The sequence below is a fragment of the Gopherus flavomarginatus genome, chromosome 23 (assembly GCF_025201925.1).
Source record: "Gopherus flavomarginatus isolate rGopFla2 chromosome 23, rGopFla2.mat.asm, whole genome shotgun sequence".
NCBI classification, from domain to species: Eukaryota; Metazoa; Chordata; order Testudines; family Testudinidae; genus Gopherus; species Gopherus flavomarginatus.
The window spans coordinates 849,717-863,922 of NC_066639.1; the positions used below are offsets into that span (position 1 = coordinate 849,717).

At 55.5% G+C, this 14,206-nt stretch overlaps 2 protein-coding genes across 49 annotated transcripts in view; one reads left to right on the top strand and one right to left on the bottom strand.

The window, feature by feature from the left end:
• The window catches only part of LOC127039342 (zinc finger protein 501-like), a 259,420-nt gene that overhangs the window by 212,685 nt on the left and 32,529 nt on the right, over positions 1 to 14,206 (top strand). For 6 of the 39 annotated variants that reach the window (XM_050932838.1, XM_050932836.1, XM_050932835.1 and 3 more), the window contains exon 3: positions 12,043 to 12,169. The exons of 30 other annotated variants lie outside the window; for them this stretch is intronic. In XM_050932838.1, the coding sequence (XP_050788795.1) occupies positions 12,043 to 12,169 (127 nt within the window). Of the gene's footprint in view, positions 1 to 10,118; positions 10,202 to 12,042; positions 12,170 to 14,206 lie in introns of all 39 variants that reach the window. 3 more of the 39 variants (XM_050932840.1, XM_050932839.1, XM_050932843.1) reach the window with 2 other exon arrangements.
• The window catches only part of LOC127039340 (zinc finger protein 135-like), a 154,088-nt gene that overhangs the window by 16,782 nt on the left and 123,100 nt on the right, over positions 1 to 14,206 (bottom strand). Inside the window, exon 1 of one of the 10 annotated variants that reach the window (XM_050932816.1) lies at positions 444 to 608. The exons of the other annotated variants lie outside the window; for them this stretch is intronic. The gene's annotated coding sequence lies outside the window, so the exon portion shown is untranslated. Of the gene's footprint in view, positions 1 to 443; positions 609 to 14,206 lie in introns of those variants that run through there. 10 annotated transcript variants of the gene reach the window in all.

The window sequence follows — 14,206 nt, forward strand, 5'->3', positions numbered from 1 at the left end:
CTAAGGAGAAAAGGGGCAGGACGGGAGGGGGGGGGTCCCCATGGGAGGCGGGAGCGGTAAATCCGAGGGGATCTCAGCCCGCCCCTTTCTCTCCCCCCTCCTCGGGGGTCACCTGCTCTTCTCCCCCCCCCCCCTCCGGCCATGTCCGGGCTGCACAGACATTTCACACATGCCCCTTTCCCAGCCCCCCGAGCCCGGTCTCATTGTCCCGGCAGCCCCCGCCCAGCCCCACGCAGGGACCCAGTGGGGCCGGGCCCCTCCCCTCGGCACCCCCCGGGGGGCCCCAGGGCAGAGCCTGGCCGGGCCCGGGGGGCGCTGGGCTCCTGCAGGGACAGCAGCTCCGAGCCCCCCCCAGGGAGCAGATCCTGGCGCTGCGAGATGCCGCCCCCCCCCCGGACACTGGGGCAGAGTCACCGCCCCGCCCCCTGGGCTCGCTCCGGTACCTGGCGGCTGCAGCTCCCCAGCGGGGCGGGCGGAGCCCAGGGCGGCCCCAGGGCGGCTCCAGCGGAAGCAGGGCCCGGGCCGGGCACGGGGGGGTTCAGGAAGGGCTCCCCGGCAAAGACCCCCCTGCTCCGCCTGGGCTCCCAGCTCACGGGGGGCTGCAAAGGGGCCTTTCCATTACCAGGAGCTGCTCCCACCCACCTCCTCCTTTGTCCTCCGGACTCCTCCCCCTGGCTCTCAGCGACCGGGGCTGGGGGGGGGGCCAAGGGAGGAGCTGCGGGAAAGCTCCATGTGCCAGATAGTCTGGGAAATGGAGTTTCTCTGGGCTCTGCCCCTGCGCATGTAGGATTGTACCCCCCCTTCCTCCCACGGCCCTGCACTGAGATCTGTGCATGTAGGATTGTCCCCCCCCTCCTCCCACCGCCCTGCACTGAGATCTGTGCATGTAGGATTGTCCCCCCCTCCTCCCACCACCCTGCACTGAGATCTGTGCATGTAGGATTGTCCCCCCCCCTCCTGCCACCGCCCTGCACTGAGATCTGTGCATGTAGGATTGTTCCCCCTTCCCGTTCCTCCCCACCGCCCTGCACTGAGATCTGTGCATGTAGGATTGTCCCCCCCTTCCTGCCCACCGCCCTGCACTGAGATCTGTTCATGTAGGATTGTCCCCCCATTCCTCCCACTGCCCTGCACTGAGATCTGTTCATGTAGGATTGTACCCCCCCTTCCTCCCACGGCCCTGCACTGAGATCTGTGCATGTAGGATTGTCCCCCCCCTCCTCCCACCGCCCTGCACTGAGATCTGTGCATGTAGGATTGTCCCCCCCTCCTCCCACCACCCTGCACTGAGATCTGTGCATGTAGGATTGTCCCCCCCCCTCCTGCCACCGCCCTGCACTGAGATCTGTGCATGTAGGATTGTTCCCCCTGCCCGTTCCTCCCCACCGCCCTGCACTGAGATCTGTGCATGTAGGATTGTCCCCCCCTTCCTGCCCACCGCCCTGCACTGAGATCTGTTCATGTAGGATTGTCCCCCCATTCCTCCCACTGCCCTGCACTGAGATCTGTTCATGTAGGATTGTCCCCCCCATTCCTCCCACCGCCCTGCACTGAGATCTGTGCATGCAGGATTGTCCCCCCCATTCCTCCCACTGCCCTGCACTGAGATCTGTTCATGTAGGATTGTTCCCCCTGCCCGTTCCTCCCCACCACCCTGCACTGATATCTGTGCATGTAGGCTTGTCCCCCACCCCGGTTCCTCCCCACCGCCCTGCACTGAGATCTGTGCATGTAGGATTGTCCCCCCCATTCCTCCCACTGCCCTGCACTGAGATCTGTTCATGTAGGATTGTTCCCCCTGCCCGTTCCTCCCCACCACCCTGCACTGAGATCTGTGCATGTAGGATTGTCCCCCCCTTCCTCCCCACCGCCCTGCACTGAGATCTGTTCATGTAGGATTGTCCCCGCCCCTCCCCATTCCTCCCCACCGCCCTGCACTGATATCTGTGCATGTAGGCTTGTCCCCCACCCCGGTTCCTCCCCACCGCCCTGCACTGAGATCTGTGCATGTAGGATTGTCCCCCCCTTCCTCCCACCGCCCTGCACTGAGATCTGTGTATGTAGGATTGTCCCCCCCTTCCTCCCACCACCCTGCACTGAGATCTGTGCATGTAGGATTGTCCCCCCCCCCGTTCCTCCCCATCGCCCTGCACTGAGATCTGTGCATGTAGGATTGTCCCCCCCATTCCTCTCCACCGCCCTGCACTGAGATCTGTGCAGGCCAAGAGCCGGGCAGCCAGAGAGACGAGGTGAGGGCAAGGTCACATCTGTCAGGGCACCTGCCTCTGTTGGCGAGAGACACAAGTTTTGGAGCAGCACAAACCTCTTCACCGGCTCTGGGAGAGGCTTAGAGTGACCAGACAGCAAATGTGAAAAATCAGGACGGAGGTGGGGGATATTAGGAGCCTCTCTAAGAAAAAGACCCCAAAATCAGGACTGTCGCTATCGACCTCTCATCACCCTAGAGAGGTTCTGACTGCACTTCACGAGCCAGGCAAAGCCGCGGCGCCCCAGAGTCAGCAGCCCGGCGCGTCATCCCCCATCCAACTGGCTTGAGTATTATTAAGCCTCCCTCTCTGATGCCCAGCCTTAACCACTGCACCCAAAAGAATAAAATCTGGGAGGGGGATGCAGCCCCAGAGGACTTCTGGGCAGCAGATCGACCAATAGGTTCATGTCATTCCACAGAGGCATAGGATGGGAAGGGACATGGAGCGGTCATCTGCTCCCGTCCTTGACACACCTGGCAGGACTCAGTATTATCCAGACCATCCCTGAGAGGGGCTTGTCCAACCTGCTCTTAAATATCTCCAGAGATGGAGATTCCACAACCTCCCTAGGGAATTTATTCCAGTGTTTAACCACCCTGACAGTTAGGAACTTTTTCCTAATGTCCAACCTAAACCTCTCTTGCTGCAATTTAAGCCCGTTGCCTCCTGTCCAAGCAAATACAGTCTCCACAAAAGGAACGAGGAGATCTCGTGGCACCTTAGAGACTAACATTTATTTGGGCAGAAGCTTTCTAGGGTGCCCCAAGGACTCCCCGTTCTTTTTGCTGATAACATGGCTCCCACTCTAAAAACAGTCTCCACGCTTGCCCATAGGTCTCCACACAATGTCCCTTCTAGCAGACAGTTGTAAGCTCCCTTGAAATACTTAATTAACTTTAAAAACAATGAGGAGTCCGGTGGCACCTTAAAGACTAACAGATTTATTTGGGTATAAGCTTTCGTGGCTAAAAACCCCACTTCTTCAGATGCATGGAGTGAAAGTTACAGATGCAGGCATAAATATACTGGCACATGAAGAGAACTGGAGTTTATTCCTTTGCACATGGATGAGTATCACAACTTGGTCCACTATATCATATGCCCAACTCCACATGGTACCGTCACACCAAACTTTCTGTTACCCTGTGCTGTAGTTAGAGTCTCCTGGGCAAAACCTAGGCGTTCTGTGCGTTTAATTTTCCCTGGAAGGCCAACACATACTCCACCACAGACTCTCCTTCAGGAGAGGTCAGATGTTCCCATTCCATGGTCATTAGCTCCAGGGGCCCAGTATCCTCCTCCCATAAAGCAGCTGAAAAGTGGAGGATCCTGTGCATTCCCGGGCAAACCTCCTCATAGGGAAATGGTAGGTAACTTGGACTGTTGGTCCGCAAAAGTTTTCAGCATAATTTGAAGGGTTCCATTCAATCCTTCAACCAGCCAGTTACTGGGAGGGAGGTGACCACAAGTGTGGAACATCACGTTTCTCTCATAGTCACTCAAAACATAATCCCAACGTTGGAAAACATAATCCCAGCTCTACATATAAAATGATGGGGTCTAAATTAGCCGTTACCACTCAGGAAAGATCTTGGAGACATTGTGGATAGTTCTCTGCAGACATCCACTCAATGTGCAGCGGCCGGCAAAAAAGTGAACAGAATGTTGGGAATCATTAAGAAAGGGATAGATAATAGGACAGAAAATATCATGTTGCCTCTATATAAATCCATGGTAAATCCACATCTTGAATACTGTGTGCAGATGTGGTCACCCCATCTCAAAAAAAGATCTATTGGAATTGGAAAAGGTTGCGAAAAGAGCAACAAAAATGATGAGGGGGTCTGGAATGGCTTCTGCATGAGGAGAGATTAATAAGACTGGGACTTTTCATCTTGGAAAAGAGACAGCTAAAGGGAGATAGGATCGAGGTCTATAAAATCATGACTGGTGTAGAGAAAGTAGAGAAGGAAGTGTTGGTTACTCCTTCTCATAACACAGAACTAGGGGTCACCCAATGAACTGAATGGGCAGCAAGTTTAAAACAAACCAAAGCAAGTATTTCTACAAACAACGCACTGTCAACTTGTGGAACTCCTTGCCAGGGGATGTTGTGAAGGCCAAGACCATAACAGGGTTAAAAAAAAAACTAGATAAGTGTCACGGAGTCACCGGGTGATGCTCTGGAACTGCTCCCCCCCAAACCAGGCAGGACTTTGGGGAGCCTCCTCTCCCTTGGAGCAGACTTGTTCAGGGCAAGAAGCTCACACGTCTTCACCTCCTGGGTCTCTCCTTGGAGCATTCAGCATCCTCTGCCCCTCCGTGCACTTCCCACAGCGAGCCCACCCAGGCGGGGTCCTGGGGAAGCCACAGGGTCCTGCACCCCCACTTTGCAGTCAGACTTGACTCTCAGCCAGCCAGTAACACAGAGGTTTATTCGATGACAGGAACAGGGTCTAAAACAGAGCTTGTAGATACAGCGAACTGGACCCCTCAGCCGGGTCCATTCTGGGGGGCAGTGAGCCAGACCCTCCACATCTGCCTTCCACTCCTCGACCCCAGCCAGCTCCAGACTAACAACCCCCCCCAGCCCCTCCTCTCTGCTCAGCCCCTTTCCTGGGCCAGGAGATCACCTGATCCCTTTGTCTCCAACACCTTCAGCTGGCACCTTTGCAGAGGAGGGGCCCAGGCCCATCAGTTGCTAGGAGACAGAGTGCCAGGCATTTAGGTGCACTGGCCCTTTGCTCTTCAGCAATCACATGCCCTTATCCCACCACCTAGATACTTAAGAACTGCATAGGGGACACTGAGGCACCAACACTGTATTCAGAGGAAACATCAAGAATATTCCCAGTTCGTCACAATAAGTCCATGGAGGACGGGTCCATCAATGGCTTTTGGCCAGGATAGGCAAGGATGGTGTCTCTAGCCGCTGTTTGCCAGAAGCTAGGAATGAGCGATGGATCACTTGATGATTCCCTGTTCTGTTCATTCCCTCTGGGGCACCTGGCACTGGCCGCTGTCGGTAGACAGGATATTAGGCTAGATGGACCTTTGCTCTGACCCAGTCTGGCCGTTCTTATGTAGCACCGAGAAAATATTTGCCCTGAGTCTAACCCGCACAGACAAACCCCACCCTGCTGACTATTGCTAGCGAGGCATTAGCCACCATGTTTGCCTCTAAAGGAGACAGAATCGATTACCACCAGGATAGATTCTTCCCCATCCAGGTAACTTTGCTAAGGGGCCCTACAATGAGCAGAGTGACCTGCCGAAAATGTTCTGCTATGATGGGAAGTGGAATCAGGGCAGCCTTACTCTTATCTTGGTCCTTTCCCTCACTTCGGCACGGGTCACAGGACTTACAATATTTTGGTACTGCCTCCAAAGCCTCCGCCTAGCAGACATTCTGGTGTCAGCACCGACTGATGTGCTGTATTCCTTGTGCCATAAGAAGTGTATCTCATGGGCCAGGCTGAGTAATCTAAGCCGGTTCTTTTGTGGTACCAAAAATTGTCTCCATATTTTGTTTCTTCTGGCTGCATTTCCCTCTGCAGTTTTATTCTTTCGGGTAGAGTGGTTAAGGGTGGGCGTCAGACAGTGGGGCTTAATATTCATGCCAGTTTGGCAGGGATGAAGAGCAGGGCTGCTGACTAGTGCCGGGCACAGCTGCTCTACCCAGCTTGTGCACCTATTGAAATCTGGGAGGCGGGTGGGCCCATGCATCTAAAGCCCCTCCATCCAGCTTGAAGGTCAGAGCTACTGGACCCAGGATTCAAATCATTATGGGGGAACAACTCATGAATAAGAGGGTCAGGAGTGAGGGTCACAGGTACGAAATCCCAGCACCAAGCAGAGAACTTTGGTCATCACCACCCAGATGATCTCTCAAGGTCCCTTCCAGTCCTACGACCTGTGGAATTACATGCAGCCCTATTGGTCGACCCGTTGCCCAGAATTTTTCTGGGCTGCATCTGCCTATTCAGTATTATTCTTTCTGGGAGAGGAGTTAAGGGCGAGGCCGGCTCTCGGCACCGGCAAAGCGAACACGTGCTTGGACGGTTCCACGCTCGGTGCTTTGGGGCAGCAAAAAACCCTTGTTAAGGGTGAGCATCAGAGAGAGAGGGTTATTACTCGAGCCTGCTTGGCAGCGATGATGTGCCAAGCTGCTGACTCTGGGACACTGCGGCTTTCCCTGGTGCACGAAGTGCAGTTGGAGCCTCTCTAAGGTAACCGGAGGTCCCAATTTTATAGGGACAGTCCCGATTTTGGGGTCTTTTTCTTAGATAGGCTCCTAATATCCCCCACTTCCTGTCCTGATTTTTCACATTTGTTGTCTGGTCACTCTAAGCCTCTCCCAGAGCCGGAGAAGAGGTTTGTGCCGCTCCAAAGCTTGTGTCTCTCGCCAACAGAGGCAGGTGCCCTGACCAATGTGACCTTGCCCCCACCTTGTCTCTCTGGCTGCCCGGCTCTTGGCCTGCATAGATCTCAGTGCAGGGCGGTGGGAGGAATGGGGGTTGGGGAGTGGACAATCCTACATGCACAGATCTCAGTGCAGGGCAGTGGAGAGGAAGTGGGGGGACAATCCTACATCCACAGATCTCAGTGCAGGGCGGTGGGGAGGAATGGGGGGGGACAATCCTACATCCACAGATCTCAGTGCAGGGCGGTGGGAGGTGGGGGGGGACAATCCTACATGCACAGATCTCAGTGCAGGGCGGTGGGGAGGAATGGGGGGGGACAATCCTACATGCACAGATCTCAGTGCAGGGTGGTGGGAGGTGGGGGGGGGACAATCCTACATGCACAGATCTCAGTGCAGGGCAGTTGGAGGAACGGGGGGGGGGGACAACCCTACATGCACAGATCTCAGTGCAGGGCGGTGGGGAGGAAGGGGGGACAATCCTACATGCACAGATCTCAGTGCAGGGCGGTGGGGAGGAACGGGCAGGGGGAACAATCCTACATGCACAGATCTCAGTGCAGGGCGGTGGGAGGAGGGGGGGGACAATCCTACATGCACAGATCTCAGTGCAGGGCGGTGGGAGGAGGGGGGGGACAATCCTACATGCACAGATCTCAGTGCAGGGCGGTAGGGAGTTACTGGGAGGGGACAATCCTGCATGCACAGATCTCAGTGCAGGGCGGTAGGGAGTTACTGGGAGGGGACAATCCTACATGCACAGATCTCAGTGCAGGGCGGTGGGAGGAAGGGGGAGGACAATCCTACATGCGCAGGGGCAGAGCCCAGAGAAACTCCATTTCCCAGAATTTTTTTGGCACATGGGCTTTCCCGCAGCTCCTCCCCAGCCCCCCCCCCCAGCCCCGGTCGCTGAGAGCCGGGGGGGCCGGGGGGGAGGAGTCCGGAGGACAAAGGAGGAGGCGGGTGGGAGCAGCTCCTGACAATGGAAAGTCCCCGCTGTAGCCCCCCCCGTGAGCTTGGAGCCCGGGCGGAGCAGGGGGGTCTGTGCCGGGGAGTCCTTCCTGAACCCCCCCGTGCCCGGCCCGGGCCCTGCTTCCGCTGGGGCCGCCGTGGGCTCCACCCGCCCCGCTGCGGCGCTGCAGCCGCCAGGTACCGGAGCGAGCGGGGGAGGGGGCGGTGACTCTGCCCCAGTGTCCGGGGTGGGGACCCGGCATCTCGCAGCACCGGGATCTGCTCCGTGGGGGGGGCTCGGAGCTGCTGTCCCCGCAGGAGCCCAGCGCCCCCCGGGCCCGGCCAGACTCTGCCCTGGGGCCCCACGCGGGGTGGCGGGGGGAGGGGCCCGGCCCCACTGGGGTCCCTGCGTGGGGCCGGGCGGGGGCTGGGGGGTGAGACCGGGCTGGGGGGCTAGGAAAGGGGTGGGTGGGAAATGTCTGTGCAGCCCGGACATGGTCGGGGGAGGGAGGAGAAGAGCAGGTGACCCCCGAGGAGCGGGGAGAGAAAGGGCGGGGGCTGAGATCCCCTCGGATTTACCGCTGCCCCTCCCGTGGTGACCCCCCCCCTCCTCTCCCGTCCTGCCCCCTTTCTCCCTAGAGAGCAACGAGCAACACCCAGGGTGACACCCCCTTTCCCCCAAACCCCTGAGAAGTTCCCTGTTCCCCTCCCCCCCATTGTGCCCCATTTTCTCTGCCCTTCGCCAATGGCCAGTTCAGATCTCAGGTTTGGGGTGTTTCCCCCCATTTTCACCTGCAGGGATTTGTCCTTGTGTAGGTGGGAAATGGTTCCCCCCAGTGATTTCTGAACTGGGCAGAGGCTGGGGGGGCCCTGAGACAGGGGCTGGGCTGGGCTGGGGGTGGGCCCTCTCTGCTGGCAACAGGGTGTGGGAAGGGACAGGAAAGGGAGGGAGGAGGAAGTTTCCCCCATGGAGACGGCCCAGCCCCATGTTTCCCAGTCCAGCTTCTTCCCCCCTCACCCCCGACCTGCCCAACCCAGCAGCCCCGCGCCTCCCCCGCCCAGTCACATTCCCAGACCCCACAGCCAGTGACCTTCTGGCTCCAGCCCCCTCGTTTCCCCTGGGAAAGTGACATCACCCGGGGCTCCCCCCCGCCCTCCCGCCGTGTGAATGTGAGGGAAGGGGAAACCATCCCATGCTGCTGTCAATCGAATATCGCTGTATAACCCCCTCCAATCCCCCCTTTTCCCTTGAACTGTTGATGGGGGACAGAAAATCTCCCCCGATGTTGGTGCTGTGGAACTGACAGGGGTTTGAAGGGGATTTCGTATTCAAACAGTCCCCTTACGTGAGCAAGAATCCCACTTGCCTCACACAATCCTCATTTCTACCAATCTCACGTCATTAGGGTTCCAGCTTAGCCTGACCCTTGCTCACATAAGGGAATTGTGTGAATACGAAATCCCCTTCAAACCCCTGTCAGTTCTTTCTCTGCTTCCACAGTGCTTCCCTCTTACATTGGCAAATATTTAGTGTGTGCCCCGTTTACTCCTCACTTCTGAAATACTGATCTCAAATTCTTGACAATCTTCACGCTTTTCTCCCTGGTTGTGCCAGGCCCTGCATCAACACCAAGTGAAATCAGGCTCCTATTCCACCGGGCCCCGCGAAGACCCCAAGTGAGATCTGGGGCCCCGGGCCCCGCGCAGACCCCAAGCGAGATCCTGGGCCCTGTTCCGCCGGGCCCTGCAGAGACCCTGATCAAGATCTGGGGCCCTGGGCCCCGCGCAGACCCCAAGCGAGATCCTGGGCCCTGTTCCATCGGGCCCCACGGAGACCCCGAGCGAGATCCGGGGCCCCATTCCGCCGGGCCCCGCGGAGACCCCGATCGAGATCTGGGGGCTCGTTCCACCGGGCCCCGCGGAGACCCCGAGCGAGATCTGGGGCCCCGGGCCCCGCGGAGACCCCGGGCGAGATCTGGGGCCCTGTTCCGCCGGGCCCCGTGGAGACCCCGATCGAGATCTGGGGGCTCGTTCTGCCGGGCCCCACGGAGACCCCGAGCGAGATCTGAGGCCCCGGGCCCCGCGGAGACCCCGAGCGAGATCTGGGGCCCTGTTCCGCCGGGCCCCACGGAGACCCCGATCGAAATCTGGGGGCCCGTTCTGCCGGGTCCCGTGGAGACCTCTTTATAAACCTGAGAGAGCTGCCTTGGGGACAATGACAGGGAGAATTCCCCAAAGTGACTCCTTGGATTCTGCTCGTCTCTGGACTTTTTGGTTCAGAGACTCTGCTACTGGGAGGGTTACACTCTGGTAAGAGGGGGCTAGGCCTGTACTGGGATAAGGTCACTCTGTGCTTCATAGTGTGCTAGAACCTAGAGTGTCCATTAGCAGAGAAAATCCTGGGGGGAATCGACATGTGGAAAGGAGAGAAACCCTGTCTGAATGCTCTCACATTGCCCTTCTCACCCTGGCAGGCTACAGAATAACATCCACGTTTCGCTCCAGATCATCCCATCCTCCCAGGGCGAAGGAAATGGCTGCAATGGAGCTGGCTCAGGTAAGAGATTATCACGGAGCTGGTGGTGGGTTCTGCTTGGAGGGAGACCTCATCCAGTAAAGATCTACAGTTAGTTTGATAGAATCTGTTTTCTCTAAATCTTTGTCAATAGGCACTAATTATATTACCCCTCTTTAGGTCTTTATTAATGAAATCCAGTATTGGCTGCTCTGTTCTCTTGCCCAGTATCGATGTCAGATTGACACTCTGCTAATTAGCTGGGTCACCTCTTTTACATGTTTTAAATACTGGCACAGAATTAGCTTTATTCCAGTCTCCTGGAATTTCCCCAAACCCTAATGAAAATGAACATTAACAGTCCAACACGCTCCTCTGACGGGTCTTTTATAACTCTTGGATACAAGTTATCTGGACCTGCTTATTTAAACATGTCTAAGTTTAACAGCTGCTGCTTAACGTCCTCGTGAGTTCTTTTTGGAATGGAAAGTGTGACGGCATCAACATCGTATGATATGACTTACATCATCTGTTTTTCCTCAAATCCAGGAGAGAAACATTTATTGAACACTTTTACCTCTTCTGCATTATTTTTGATAATTCTGCCATTTCCATCTAGTAATTTACCACTACCATTGTTAGGATTAATTTTGTACTTAATATACTTTTAATAACTTCCTTCTTATTTTCACTGATTGGTCATTGATTTCTGATAGCTTCTGTAACAGGATCTAGACTCAGCACCGCTGGTGCCTCCTGCTGGTTGCTCCGGGAATTAGCACTTATCAGCTGTGGCGCACCCTCTGCGCGTGGTGTCTCGCCCGTTATCTGCTCTGCTGATGTGGGAACCGCCCTGCTCCCCACTCCGTGGTGTCTGCTTCAGGATGCTGCCCTCCAGCAAAGCCCACTACTCCGTTCTCCTTTCTGGGGCGGGGTGGGTAGCGGCAGTCCTTTGGCTTGCACCTGCCTCAGTGGCCAACCACAACCCCAAAGTCTAGCCTCTCACCTCAGGGATAAGTTGCAGTCTATCTCAACCACACTCCTCAGTGGTCAGGTGCAGTGCAAGAGGGGACGGGATTCAGGGCCATGCGCTACTCTGGGTGCTGACCCAGGGACCCTCTAGCGGCAGCCTTGCTCTGCCCTCCTTCTCGCCCCTCTTGTCTGCCTGTCTTCCCTGGGCCACTTCCTCACTGGCCCCGAGCACCTTCTCGAACCTGTTTTATCAGGGGCTGCAGCCTGGCAGGTAACGGGGCTGGAGCCCTCCTCTGCTCCCCCAAGCCTGCCCCGCACTGCTCTGCCCAAGGTGCTCCCTCCTTCCCTGAGGAGCCAGTCCTCCTCCCTGGCTAGTCAGAGAGCCTTTATATAGGGCCCCAGCCCAGCCCTGATTGGCTGCCTCTTTCTTTGCCCCGATTGGCTCTCCACAGGCCTTTGCTGATTGGCTGCTGGTCAGTGCAGCCTCTCTGGCTTGTTCTAGCCCTTTCTCCCATGGAGTGGGGCGATTGCCCCACTGCACTTCCCTGACCAATTTTCTACAATTCTTTACTATTGACTTCCCCTTTCTTGCATATATTTTATTTGGAGAGTGTTGGAATTCCTACCAGGGAGCCACCAGCAGGGTCCAGAGACAGCCCCATCCCCTGTATCAAGCTCTGGCTAGTGGGTATGTGATAAATGTGATGACCCTGCCTCCGTCTGTCAGCTGGGAGACACAAAGGTTTTCTCTTTCTACCCTCTGATGGCTCCTGGCTGCTCTAGGCAAGGTGGGGCAGACTCTGTTAACATGTGCCTCCCGGAGCTTCCATTTCCCTGGTGCTGCTGTTCCCTGAATAGTGGAGTTGTGAGTGGGGCAGCAGGTACTGAGTGTTGGACTCTTGCTCTTTCAGGGGCGGGTGACTTTTGAGGAGGTGGCTGTGTATTTCACCAGGGAAGAGGGGGCTCTGCTGGACCCCGCTCAGAGAGCCCTCTACTGGGATGTCATGCAGGAGAACTACGAGATGGTGGTCTTGCTGGGTAAGGAGTCCTCTCCCCTGGGTTATTAGAAGCTGTGGGGTCTCTAAAGAACTTTAACTTTATATCTTTACTCATGATACAAGCTTTGCAGGTTTCCTTTCCCCCCTTTTTTTGCCTCATCTCCCACCCACTAGTATAATTTTTGGACATGTGCCTTTTTGGTGCCATCAGTCATTTGAAAATTGCATCGAATGTATCCTTATTGGCTACATTAGTAACTACATTAATAACTGTAGCTTTCCTGCCTTTTCCTCATTGTAAAAGGAAAATATGCCACCTGTAGAATTCTAAATGGAGTAAATAGGTGTGTGACTCATGCATGGCTTGTGTGACAGTCAGATGAGCTCCTCTTTTGATAGGAGAATGCATAATGTTGGCATTCAGGACCCCATGAGTGAAGAGAGAACAGAGCTTTGGGAGGAGTGGAGAAGGGGGGAGTAGATAATTCTTGGGTGCCAGGACATGGGGTGGGTGTGTGCAGGGTTAGAGCTAAGCAGCAGCAGGGAGGGAGGAGGTTGTGAGAGAAGAGGAGGGAACAGAAGAATCTCCCAAGGTGCCAGGAGGTGGTGCCGGCTCAGAGTAATGGGACGAAGGGGAGGGGAGTGTGGAGGAAGGGCACCCAGGAAGTGGGCTGGGTGGGTCAGTGGAAGGGAGGAGAGGTTTGGGGATCTAGAGCTGTGGGGGATCCCAGACCTTTAACCCCAAATCCCTACCCAAGCCTTGTTGGTTTAGAGCCTCCACTCCAGTTTTATTTCTGTTCAGTTTCACTTCATTATAGATTTCCCCTCCCCCCAAATATTATTATTTTAACTATTGACCTCCCTCTCCCACTCATTACCCCCTTCCCCATATAACCTCCCCATCTCTGGCAACCAACCCTGAGTCCTTGCTGCATTCCTCCCTCCCAGAGCAGGGCCCCACCCAGGCACAAATGGGCACTTTGATCCACCGGTGCCTGCAATACCATAGAGAAGGACCGCGTTCTGTTGGTCTGGGGCCAGAATTGGGATATGCATGCCATCTATCGCTGCATCACAGTTAGGGACCCCTGTTGCTGAAAAGACATCTGCTATTTCCTGTGCATTGCCCGGAGTCACAGTCCTTCATAGCAGGAGGCAATTAATGACTCTGCACACTTGCATCATCACAGCCCCCGCAGAGGACTTCCTATGCTAAATGCTAAACTGATTTGCAGCTGACCGATAGCAGTCTGGAATTGCCAGCTTCCACCATGCGATCACCGCTCACATTTCCACCTTGAGGGCAGCTCTCATTCTGCTGTTCTTGCGCCGCAGGGCAGGGGTGAGCTCCGCACACAGATCCAGGAAGGTGGCTTTGTGCACCAGAACGTTCTGCAGCCACTGTTCGTGATCCTACAGCTGCATAACGATGTGATCCCACTGGTCAGTGCTGGTTTCTTGAGCCAAAAAGCAATGGTCCGCCATGTGCAGCTGCTCCAAAATCAATCTTGAATTGTCTCTTTCTGTGGCACACTGCAGGGCAGGCACCACGGATTCACTTTCAGATTCACAGCTCATGAAATACTACAGGATCAGTGGCGTTGTGTTCACGACGCTCATCACAGGACTAGAGAGCAGTGCAGGATCCATGCTTTTAGGCAGATATGGGGGGCACACAGTTTATATGAGTTGTTCTAAAATAGAGCAAAACATACTTAACTGGAAGCCCACAGAATGATGGGATGGAGAACGCTGCATCGTGGGAGAATGAGCCTGTCCCCATGATGCACTTCAATCCATTCGCAGAACTCCTAATCACAGAAGACGATGAGTTGCACAGTGGGATAGCTCCCCACAGTGCACTGCTCGCTCTCTCAATGCTAGAGCACCAACTCTGGACGCACTCCACCAACACAGGTAGTGTTGCGTGAACATGCACAGATAATGTAATTATGGCAGTTTACGATCATTGACGTAACTTAAGTCAACTTAACTCTGTAGTGTAGACATAGTCTCAGTGGACCCTTAGTCACAAAGTTAACGAATGTGGTTAATAATAATAATAAGTCTCCTGCCA